This window comes from Sminthopsis crassicaudata, chromosome 2 (assembly GCF_048593235.1).
Source record: "Sminthopsis crassicaudata isolate SCR6 chromosome 2, ASM4859323v1, whole genome shotgun sequence".
NCBI classification, from domain to species: domain Eukaryota; kingdom Metazoa; phylum Chordata; class Mammalia; order Dasyuromorphia; family Dasyuridae; genus Sminthopsis; species Sminthopsis crassicaudata.
Window position 1 is genome coordinate 339,016,637 of NC_133618.1, and position 12,971 is coordinate 339,029,607.

Consider the following 12,971-nt stretch of genomic DNA (forward strand, 5'->3'; position numbering starts at 1 on the left):
AAGACCTGACCTAGGCTAAGGTATTTTTCCCAATACCTTATGCAAAGATAGTTTTCAATATTCATGTTTGTAAGACTTTGTGTTCTAAATTCTTCTCTCTCCATTCCTTATACCCTTTTCCCCTCAAAACAGCAAGCAATCTGGTATACATTAAATATGTGCAATCCTTTAAACAGATTTCTAGTTCTGTAATGAATAACTTTTCTTGAAATTTGGATTCAGGATTCTGGCTGGTTTGTTTTCTAGATTTCTGTGAAAGAAGTATGATGGAGAAGCTAAATTGTGCTTTTTTCTGCTACTTTTGAACTCTAACAATTATTCTTCACTACATCTTATCTAGTCTTATCTCAAATAATCTAACCAATAGAAAAAGCCATTTAAATCCCTAAATAATCCACCAAAGCAACATCTTATTCCATCAAAATATCCAATGGACTGAAATAATAAAATTGTGAGAGTAGTTCTGTATATGATAACAATGAAAGATAACTTTTTATCACTTTAAAATTTGTAAAATTTTTACATGACTTCATGCTAGTCATTTATCTCTGTTCAAATCATTTAAACTTCTGGGATCCTCAGTTCTCTCCAGTGTACAGTAAAAACGTTGGACTAAATTATCTATGACATCCCTTCTATCTCTACACCCTATAAGCTTTTTAAATTTAAAAATTCTTATTACCATATTTAGTTAGTCTCTCACCTTTATTTTTCATTTTTAATCTGACTCTAAATCTGACTCTATCTCCACTTAACACTCTTCCAAGTATTATGTATATCCAACATATGCTCTTGAACCAATAATAAATTTTAATTTAGTTTCCTCATTTCATTCAGTCAAAACTGAGAAGCCACCTTTTGTAGACCTAACCTAAAATTAAACATGCCAAATGAACTTTTCATATTTTATATTTTTTATAATTCAAAGAATTTTTATCAATTTAAAAGAATAAATACCAATAAATAAAAGCTTGGGGAACTCAAAAATTTAACAAATTAGCCACTAGCCTTTAAAATTTAATGAAGGAAGAGAGCAAAGGAATGTGTACAAGTTAAAAAATCTAATGTGTAGTATTTCAAAAGGTTTAATCTTGGGAAGGATTGCCTTCTCACACTTCTACCTGCATTATAGCAAGAAAAGTGAATAATAAATAAGTCAAGCAAAAAGAAGAATCTAACAAGTAGTTTTCAAAGGGAGTTGCCAGTTTGGAAAGGATATTAAATAATTTAATTTCATTTTAAAAACATTTATATTAAAAAATTAGTAAAAAATTAGAAAATGCCAACAATTAATATGAATGTAATTAATATATCACATCTATAAAGTTCCCAGTGGCTAACATCATAAGGAAGGAATTAAACAAAGTAAGACATCATATATGGCTTTTTGAATATTCCATATTCCAATATATGACTGTTTAAATTCCAAAATATGACTAAATAAAAACTACACATCTTTCTAATAAGCATTTTTTGTCAAAGTTCAAATATGCAAATAAGACTACTTAAAATTCATTTGAAACAAAAGGACCAATGTATTGGTAGATGACAAAAAAGTTAAGCAGCTATTTATATTGAAACCAGATTTTCATCATGATAAACTTTTGATTGTGGAGAAGCTTGTAAATGACAAGAAAATCCCAAAATCTCTTCAAAACACAACTTAAAATGCTAAATTTTAGTACTACAACTAATGAAATTCTAGGGATTACCAAAAGTGCACTGCTATATTTATATTAAATTATGCAGAACATTCCTTTACTTTTTGCCTTTTTCAAGCACTGAAATCCAAGAATGCTAATTAAGTTTAGAAAACAACATTAATTACACCAGCCACAATACTAAATTCACCTAAAACTTTCATTTCTGCTTTTTCCTTACCCAATTATGAAGTGCCTTGATCTCTTGTCCACAAAACCATTCAGTTGCCTTTCCACACCAACAGTGGCCTGAAGGAGAGAAGCCTTTATATTTTTTCCACCTTTCTATGGAAATCTAAACTCAGTATACAATTTAGTTATGATCTTCCTTTCCATGAAGCTTTCTATAATAAACAATCTGTTTTTGCCAATTTGAGTAAACTTAACTGTCTAAAGAAACACAATACGATTTTCCTCCCAAATAATATAGCAAAGCTACCATTCATAAATACAAAGAGTTCTTATGAAAGTGTTTGGGTTTTTTAGTATTCATGTGAATAGCATAACCTCCTAAAGTCAGTGATAGTTGGATTAAATTGTAGGCAAGTAAAAACACTGGAGAAAATTTAGGTTGTCTGTATGGGAAATTACAATTCAAATGTAAATTCTACACAATAAGAAATGATTCTCATGCCAGAATTTGGGTTTACAGGTTTACTCTTGTGCTTATTTAACTCAGTTGATAAAAAACATAACTCATTTGTCAAAAGATGGAGGTACACCATTGTATTCAAGGAAAATATAACTTAAAAGTATCCCTGAAGACTTCGCCCAGAATGGTAAAGAGCACCTCAAGCTCCATTCTCTTAGGTGTATTTTATCTCTGTAGAGCACAGACACTTCTGTATCAAAAAAAAAAAAAAAAAAAAAAAAAAAAAAAAAAAAGTACACTGGCAATATTTTGTTTAATGTCACATTTCTCTTCTTCCTACATGGAAATCTCAAAAAATGCAATACATGTCAACTATGATTATTAGTAGAAAAGTATTCTCTTTTCAAAACTTCCTTTCACATACATTTTAGAATTAACTAAGCATAGACCAACATCTCACATTCTATATATACCAAAATATTTTGAAATGGATTCATGATTTAGACATAGTAATATTATAAGCAAATTAGGAGAGCAAGGGATAGTTTACCTGTCAGATCTCTAGAGGAGGAATTTATGATCAAAGAATAGAGAACATTATAAAATGTAAAATGGATAATTTTTATTACATTAAATTGAAAAGGTTTTGCACAAACAAAACTAATGCAAACAGGATTAGAAGGGAAACTGAAAAGTGAGAAAACTTTTAGAGCCAATGTTTCTGATAAAGCCCTCATTTCTAAACTATATAGAGGATTGAGTCAAACTTACAAAAATACAAGCCATATCCCAATTGATAAATGGTCAAAGCATAAGAACAGATAATTTTCTGGTGAAATTAAAGCCATCTTAGTCATAAGAAAAAAAAACTCCAAGTCATTATTGATTAGAGAAATGCAAATGAAAACAACTGAGCAACCACCTCACACATATCAGGTTGGCTAAGATGACCAAAAAAAAAAAAAAAAAATGATAAATCTTGGAGAACACATTAAAAAAAAATGGAACCCTGATGTAATGCACTGTTGGTAGAGTTGTGAACTGATAGAGTCATTCTAGAGAGCAATTTGGAACTATGCCCAAACTATGCATACCTGCTTTTCTAGCAGTGTCACTGCTGGATCTGTATCCCAAAGAGATCATAAAAAAAGGGTAAAGGGCCCACATGTATAAAAATGTTTGTAGAAGCCTTTTTTTTGTGGTGACAAGGAATTAAAAATTGAGTATATGCCCATCAACTGTGGAATGGCTAAACAAGCTATGGGATATGAATATAATGCATGCAAGCTGATTTCAGAAAACTCTGGAATGAATTACATGAACTGATGTTGAGTGAAGTGAACAGAACCAGGAGAACGTGGTACCCAATAATAGAAAGATTATATGATAATCAACTATAACACTTAACTCTTTACAGCAATACACTGATCCAAGACAATTCCATTAGACTTAGGATGGAAAATGCCATTCACATCCAGAAAGAGAACTATGGAGATTGAATGTATCTAGAAACATATTATTTTTACCTTTTTTTATTATTTGTTTTTTTCCCCTGATTTTACCTTTACAACATGACTAATAAGGAAATATATTTAAAATGATTGTATAATGAACTGATGATGAGTGAAAGGAGCAGGACCAGGAGATCATTATATACTTCAACAACAATACTATATAATGATCAATTCTGATGGATATAGCTCTCTTCAACAATAAGATGAAACAAATCAGTTCCACTTGTTCAATAATGAATATAAGCAGCTATACTCAGTGAAAAAACTCTGGGAAATGAGTGTGAACCACTACATAGCATTTCTAATCCCTCTGTTTTTGGCTGCATGCATTTTTTATTTCCTTTACAAGTTGATTGTACATTATTTCAAAGTCCGATTCTTCTTGTGCAGCAACGTAACTATATGGATATGTATACATATATTGTATTTAACATATACTTAACATGTATTGATCTACCTGCCATCTGGGGGAGGGGGGGAGGGGAAGGAGGGGAAAAATTGGAACAAAAGGTTTGGCAATTATCAATGCTGAAAGAAATTACCCATGCATATATTTGTAAATAAAAAGCTATGTAAACTTTTTAAAAAATGATTGTATGACCTATACCAGGTTGCTTGTTGTCTTGAGGAGGTGGAGGAGGTAAGGGAGGGAGAGAGAAAAAAAATTTGGAACTCAAAATCTTACATGAAAGAATGTTGAAAACTAAAAAAAGTGGATATTACATTAGAAGGGTTTCATAATATTTGTAGTCATTCATTGCAAAATATTGTTAAATGTTTCAAAATGTATAATAAGTTTTGTGTAGTAATTGTTTTTCAGTAAATTACTACATGTAGCATTATATATTGCTATATATAATATCTAAAAACATTGTTAAATGAGATATTTTTTGAGAGGAAAAATACATTCATCAAATGATTATTAAGTTTCTGAATAATAACTTATTTTTTTTTTTTTTTGAGGCTGGGGTTAAGTGATTTGCCCAGGGTCACACAGCTAGGAAGTGTTAAGTGTCTGAGACCAGATTTGAATTCGGGTCCTCCTGAATTCAAGGCTGGTGCTCTATCCGCTCTACCACCTAGCTGCCCCCATAATAACTTATTTTCAAAGAATGTAGAAATTGAATGCTAGCTCTGAATTTAAAGATTATAATTCTTTATGTGAAATTTTTTTAAAATTCTAATTTATAAAGGTATTTTTTTCATATTTGGTCTTCCCATGTAATTTTTCAGCTTCTTTCCATCAACTAACTTTTGTTTTATTAATGTTTTCTTTAAAAAAAGAATTTGTTACTTTTCAATTACTCTCCCTATTCAAAGAAACTTCTTTCTTAACAGATAAGTAGAGTTGAGCAAAACAAATGTATGTACTATTTACATCTGAAAAGGTATAACTCCATCTGTACCTGTTGTCTAACAACTATCTGTCAGTGGGTGAGAACACTTCATCTCTGGTGGACTTTCTCTTTTAGTTTTTCCTAGTCTAGATCTTCAATGTAGTTTTCTATGATCTTGTTAAAAATAACTCCCTTTAAACCCCCCCCCCAAAAAAGAACCTATATGGGCGAAAATAATTATAGTTGCATGTTTTGTAGTAGTAAGAATTGGAAATATGTGGGTACCCATTTGAGAGAGGAATAAAAAAATAATGAATTACAAAGGTAATATGATTACAAACTATTAGATTCAGAGACACCTGAGATTCCAGGGAAAACTGAGTTAGAAGCATGGAAGTATTGTCAGACTCACTGTTTCATATGTAATCTTTTTTCTAGGAAAAAAAAAAAAAGCCTTCCAAATAGGAAAAAAAAAAAATCCCATTTGTAATTCAAAGAGAAAGAAATTTGTTTACTTTAAAACATTTATATAGCTAATTAAGTTTTCCATATATTAAAAAATAGCTAGTAGAAAATGAAAAACCATGTCACATAATATAGCTGAGAGTTTTATATACAGAAAGGAAACAAAAAATTTACTCTTAACAAAAGTTTCAGTTCTCCAAACATAAGGAACTGAGCCAAATTTATAAAAATAAGAATTCATTCCCGAATTGATAAAGAGTAAAGGAAACGAACAGTTTTCAGAAAGAATAATGAAAGCTATCTACAGTCACATGAAAAATGACTCTATATCACCTTACTCCAGCAATATCACCACTAGGTCCATACGCCAAAGAGTTCAAAGAAAAGGAAAAAGGACTCATTTGTACGAAAAATTTTATATGAGCTATTTTATGGTGTCAAAGAAATGGAAAATGAGAGAATGCTCATCAATTAGGGAATGGCTGAATAAAATGTGGTGCATGATTGTGATGGAAAATTGTTATGCTATAAGGAATGACAAGCAGGATGTTTTCAGGAAAATCTGGAAGACTTAAATGAACTAATGCAAAATAAAATGAGTAAAACGGAAGAAGTATACATCTTAATCAATATAATGATCCAAGACAACACTAAGGACCCATAATGAAAAATGTTATCCATCTTCAGAGAGAGAACTAATGAACTCTAAATGCAGACTGAAGCATACTTTTCTCTTTCTTTATCTTCTTTTTTTTTTTTTTTGCTTTTTTTCCTAACATGACTAATATGCAAAACATATTTTTATGTTTTGCATGACTTCACTTGTATGATACAGATTATATTGCTTATCTTCTCAAGGAGTAGAAAAGGGATGAAAAGGGAGAGAGTACTCAAAAAATTTTTAAAGAATGTTTAAAAATTTTTTTAAAAGAAAAATAAAGCGTAGCCATTTGCAATAACATGGGAAGTGGCATTTACAATGTTAAATATTTGCCTCCTGTCTCAAAGAAAATAAATGTAGGCTTAGAATCTAGATTTCTTTTTCTTGTACATGAATTGCTAATTAAGAATATTCTCTAAGTCAAAAGTGTTTTGCCATAATATAAATTCCTTCTCTTTTTATCAATTTACCCATTAAAGCTAATATACTATGTTCTTCCTCCACCTACATAATAAATACTAGATGAACAAGAATGAGTTTCAATTGGATTTCAAAGACTTCTCTTAAAACTGTGCAGAATTCATATTACACCAAAATTTGTCATCAATGACATTCTCCTTGTTCCAGTTCTTTAACTTAGTATTATGATTTTATATTATATTAAAGACTTTTCTAAATTAGAAGAATACTTAACTTGATCTTAAAAGAGGATTTTTTTTTGTTTCTCATATACAATTAATCAGACATTTTAGTAGGATTTAGTATGATATAAATAATAAAAATCACCATGAACAACTCACTAGAGGCTAAAGAATAAAAATCATAAAATTAGTTATATTTTAAAGCCCAAAAGAACAGCTCTTTACAAAACTACAAAACTTACTTTTAGTTAGATAAAAAACAACAATTTTCAATAGAGGGTAACTACAGTTATAGCTCATATTTTCTTTATGGCTAAACATAAAATTTTTCTTTTTGCAACATGCATTTTTGGCATATGTGTGTCACTGTTGCTTCTATTTACATTGTTGTCATTCTGTATATTCTTTTTGGCTCTGCATCTGGCATCAATTCATGTACATGTTAACATGCTTTAAAGAAATTTCATTCATTATTTCTTACAATACATTAATATTCCACTGTAGTTATATACTACATGACTGAGTAAGCCAAAAGCAATCTACATTTCATTTCAGAATTCTAATTCCCATTCTCTGGTTAAGGAAAATGGCATATTAAAGATCATTTCCTTTAGAGCTATTCTGATTTTCAATTTTAAAAAGAGACAAAAATTCATCCATATCATGAAAATCAAATTGTCATATTTGAAGAAAGTAGTACAAAGATCACATCCCTTTTTCTAAAAGTAATCCCTACACAGTAATTATCAAAATTACTAACATTAAAGGAAATCTGCAAATAAGACATCCAATGGAGCTGTAATTAGTGTAACAGCCAAATTAAATTTATAAGTCTGATTTCAAATCCATTATTTGCTTTAACTCTCACTAAAACTGTTAGGCAGGTAAAATAGGTTATTTATTTCTACTTTAAAAATGAGAAAACAGCCAATATGATAAAAATGACATTGCAAAAGTAAATTTATACTTTTAATTCTAAACCAATCATATTATAAAAGCAATACTCTACAGAATTTGGATACTCAAAGATCCAAACTAACAAGGGAAAAATGGAGGACCAAAGAGGCTAATTCTAGTAAGTAAACTATATTCAAAAGTAGAAATAATCCCATCATCTAGTATTGATTAAAAAAGAGAAGTAGGACAAAGGAAGAAGACATTTAAACATAGACAAGAAAAAATTATAAACAAAAAATTATAAACTCAACCCAGTGTTCCCTAAAGCAGAAAACATAAATGACTGATTCCTATTTGATAAAAATGCTCTAAAAATTGCAAAGCAAATGCACAAACAAAAACATAAATACACACACATTTGTAATATATAAGTGCCACATATATTTGTTACATACACTTTTCATATACATAAATATGCATATGTATACATATATATGCCATTCTCCAAAAAATAAATGATCAAAGGATATGAATAAATAATTTTTGTTTGTTTTGCTGAGGCAATTAGGGTTAAGTGACTTTGCCCAGGGTCACACAGTCTGAGGTCGCATTTGAACTGACTTCAGGGCTAGTGCTCCCTCTAGCTGCTCCAATAAATAGTTTTTAAAGGAAAAATTGCAAACTATTAATAACTTCATAAAAGAATGCTTCACAATTTGGAACTATACCCAGAGGGCTATAAAACTATGCATACCCTTTAATCTAGCAGATTACTACTGGATCTGTATACCAAAGAAATCATGAAAAACAGAAAAGAACCCACATGTGCAAAAATGTTTTGCAGTGGCAAGGACCTGGAAGTGGGTGGAGTAGATGAACATCAACTGGGGAATAGCTGAACAAGTTATGGTATATGAATGAAATGGATATTATTGTTCTATAAGATATGTTAAGCAAGCTGATTTGATGCTGAGTGAAGCAACAGAACCAGGAGAACTTTGTACATAGTAATAGCAAGATTATATGATAATTAACTGTGATGGACTTGACTCTCCTCAGCAACACAGTGATCCAAGACAATTCTAATAAACTTGGGATGGAAAATGCCTTCTGTATCCTTATTCAAAGAGAGATCTATGAAGGAGGATCAAAGTATACTATTTTCACCTTTTTGTTTGTTTGCTTTTTCCTTCTCATGGTTTCCCCTTTTGGTCTGACTTTCCTTGCACAACATGACAAATATGAAAATATGTTTAAAAAACTATATATGTATAACCTATATCAAACTGCTTGCTATTTTAGGGAAGGGGAAATTAATGGAGAGAGGGAGAAAAAAATGTGGAACTCAAGGTCTTATAAAAGCAAATGCTGAAAACTATCCATACATGTATTTGAAAAAATAAAATAATAATAATCACTAATAGTAAGAGAAATTCACATCAAAAATAACCCTGATTTTTTACTTTAGAAACTGCAAAGTGACATACATGACAAAAGTCACAATAGTTAAAGCTGAAAATAAGTACACTACTATACTGTTGTTGGAGCTGTGAATCAGTAAAAGCATTCTAAATAATTCCAAACTTGTTTTCCAAAATGACCACTGATAAGAACAAAGTTCCTATAAAACATCAAATATTTATAGCAGAATTTTTTGTGAGCAAAGAATAGAAAACAAAGTGACACCTAGTGATCAGGCAACAGATAAACTACTGTGATACATGACTGTAATGGAATATTACTGTACTATAAGAAATAGCAAATGTGATAAATTTAGAAAAGCATTTTGACATTTACATAAACTGATACAATGAAGCAGAAGCTAATAAAATAATATACACAATGACCATAATACACATACACATATAAACCAAAAGTGAATGCTGCAAAAAAGTCCAATTCAAAAGAGATATGATTAGACATTACTATTCCACCAATTGCAGAAGAGGTACACAAGTGTGACACAGATTATCAGGCTTTTTTTTTTTTTTTTTAAATATACTGATCAATTAATGTTGATTTTTTTCCCCTGTTTTCTTTTATAGTTTTAATGTTGTTTATTATATGAGATGATTCTCTGGGAAGGAGATAATGATGAATGCTAGGGGAAACTATGATATTAAAATGCAAAATACATCAACAAAAACATTTATTTAGAAAATTCAAGGAAACTGAAGCTCAAGGAAGTTAAATAACTTACCTAAAGTCACAGCTGACACACTTGAACAGAGGACTTTTGCTTCCAAATCCATAATTCTTTGCACCACAGTTTACTGAAATTCATACTACATTCCTTGACTTTTCACCCTCCTTCAATAATCATTTATCTTACATTACAATAAAGAAATAAAGGAATAGGGTCAAAATCCAACACTTAGAAAAAGTATATTTTTATACTTTAATTTCCTCAGGATATTTCTGAAAGGATTTCTTATCTCCTGAGATCCAAACTCATGACTTCATAATATCTATTCACAAAACTATGTCTCAGAGAGTAATCTGAATCACTGAGAAGTTAAATGACCTCCCTTTAGTCAAACAACCATTCAATTGTGAAAGTAAAGACTTGAACTCAGTCTTTATTGGCTTTCTATCTTCTATTCCATGATACTTCTCCATTAAAAAGATGTCAGCTAAATAACACTTGGCAGACAAATACAGAATATTGATATTAGAGCATTTTAAACAGAGAAATGAATCATACTTACTAAAAGTCTTACAGATGTCAGAAACAGCTTTGAACACTCTATCAGAGAAATTCACTTTCACCTTCACATACTTCATGTTTGGGAGTTGTAAGCGAAGCAGTTTGTGCTGAGGAGTAAACTGGAGCTTAGCATCAGCTTGTATACCATACTTATCCAAGGTCCAATGAGTCTTAAGTAGCCAAGTCCTTTTCTTTTCCCACCACAAGGCATGATCTGACCAATCTTTTTTTACATCTAGAAAATAAAAATAAGACACCTAAGATCATTAATATTATTTCATAAAAGAGAAATCAATATCTCAGAAAAGTAACTTTTAAAACCCTATTTATTCCAATGATGACAATTTATATAAAGTTATATACAGTAAGTACACTTTCTTCACAATTCTATAAGATATGTAGAACAAAAACAATCCCCATTTAACATGATGAAATTGAAGCGTGTTATTGAAGATTATGAATCATAATCCTGTAAGTATTAGGTAGGCAAAAAAAAGCCGTCTTTCTAATTCTAAGTCTACTGGTCTTTTCCCTATATTAAAAATAAGTATTACTGAGTCACTACTAAAAACAAGGAATTGTAATCTTAGTGGATTAGTAGCATCTTCAATTATGTTTTACAAAATACTTGATGAGGGATAGCTGGTATATAGAGCACAGCCCTGCATTTAGTAGGACCTAAGTTCAAATCTGGCTTCAGACACTTAACACTTTCTAGCTGTGCAGCCATGGGCAAGTCACTTAACCTAAACTACCTTGCAAAAAAAATTAAAAAAAAAAAATCTCAAATTTTCCCAGATATCTCCCACCTTCCCTTTCTATAACTTTATAGATAAAATGTTCAATTTGTAATGACCCTCTTTGAACATAGTTAGCTAATTCTCAAACTTCAGTCATATGTGAGCCCATATATTTAAATATTCAATTCTTTGTGAACCTATTTGGGGTTTTCTTGGCAAAGATACTAAAATATTTTGCCATTTCCTTCTGACTCATTTTCAAATGAAAAAATGGAAGAAAACAGTGTTAAGTAATTTGCCCATAGTGATACAATTAGTAAGTGAGGACAAATTCGAACTTAGGTCTTCCTAACTCCAGGCATTTTATATATTTTCCCCCACATCTCTCTTTGTCATTTAGCTACCATCCTTCCTTTTATCCAGGTTCACAAATTCTGAGTCCTGGAGTCTGCTCTCTCTTATTCTACATCCTATCAGTTGCCAGATATTGTTAATATTATTTTCATATCTTATAGACGTTTCCCCTTCTCTATATTCACACAAGTCACCACCTAGTTCAGTAGTATCTCAACTCTCAACTGAACTATTATCATAGTTTCCTAATCTCCTTCCTACCTCAAGTTTCTCTCCACCCACCCCAATCTATTTTCCACAGAGCTGACAAAATGTTTTACCTAAAACACAGCTGTGACTATTTCACTCCCCGATCAAAATGGCCAACTTACTGTTCCTTGAATTTATAATATTCTTACTCCTATTTCCACAATTTTGTGAAAGGGAATTCATTTGTCTTCAAATATTAGAAAGGTTATCATATGGAAAAACATAATAAATACAGGGTCATTTTTGAGGGGGAGAAGCTCATATATTCAGAGTATCATATAAATATCTGTTTGCACATTTATTCTTAGATAACTTTAGCCAAAAGTGCCAGCCTCAAACTTTCATGAACAAACACTTTACTACTGATATCAAAATCTGAGGTTTCTAGGATTCCTCGAAAATTTAGGCTACTCTAGGGATTTAGGTTTCCAATTAATTAAGTCCTCTAATGAAATTTATGGCAAGATAAGAATGATTAGCCTGTAAGACAATGTTTGGATGAGTTTTAATTTCATTCGAGGGAGAGGTTCAAATTTTGTTTTTACTTTAACTGGAAAATCATCTAATCAATAATTATTGAAAACTTAATTATGCAATTTTTCCAAGCTAAAGTTTGTATACTATTTTGTTCAAAATAATCCTAATATTTTGTTCAAAATAATTTAAAAAGATAGATGACTTGGGAAAAGCAACATTTCATAATGAAGAACTTGATAAAAATGTGGGTAACTGATGACTATGAATTCAAAGTTTTCAAAATTGAATGGATTGATATCATTACTACTTTTCATTTTAGGAAAGAAGTTTTATCTGGGATCCATATGGATAAACTGAATAGTAACCAGAGTAATAAAGTGTTATGGGCCAGAACTTGAAACAAGGTGCTAATGCTTATGTACTTAGTTCACACCTTTAAAGGAGTTTACACATTAGAGTTCACACCTTTAAGAGAGTTCACACATTAGAGTTCACGCCTTTAGAGAGCATATATAAGTTAGGAGCCTCAACTAGGACTGACGTCAGGAGATTCACAAGACAGAAGCCCACAATCACACTCTCAGAGGCGGAGTCAGATTCATTCCAATTTCCACTTTTGTGCTGGCTGAGACATTGG

The 12,971-nt window shown here is 30.7% G+C and overlaps 1 protein-coding gene across 4 annotated transcripts in view; it reads right to left on the minus strand.

Moving 5' to 3' along the window:
- FERMT2 (FERM domain containing kindlin 2) overlaps positions 1 to 12,971 on the minus strand; it is a 107,577-nt gene that overhangs the window by 68,951 nt on the left and 25,655 nt on the right. For all 4 annotated transcript variants that reach the window (XM_074290563.1, XM_074290561.1, XM_074290560.1 and 1 more), the window contains exon 3: positions 10,516 to 10,749. In XM_074290563.1, the coding sequence (XP_074146664.1) occupies positions 10,516 to 10,749 (234 nt within the window). The remainder of the gene's footprint in view (positions 1 to 10,515; positions 10,750 to 12,971) is intronic.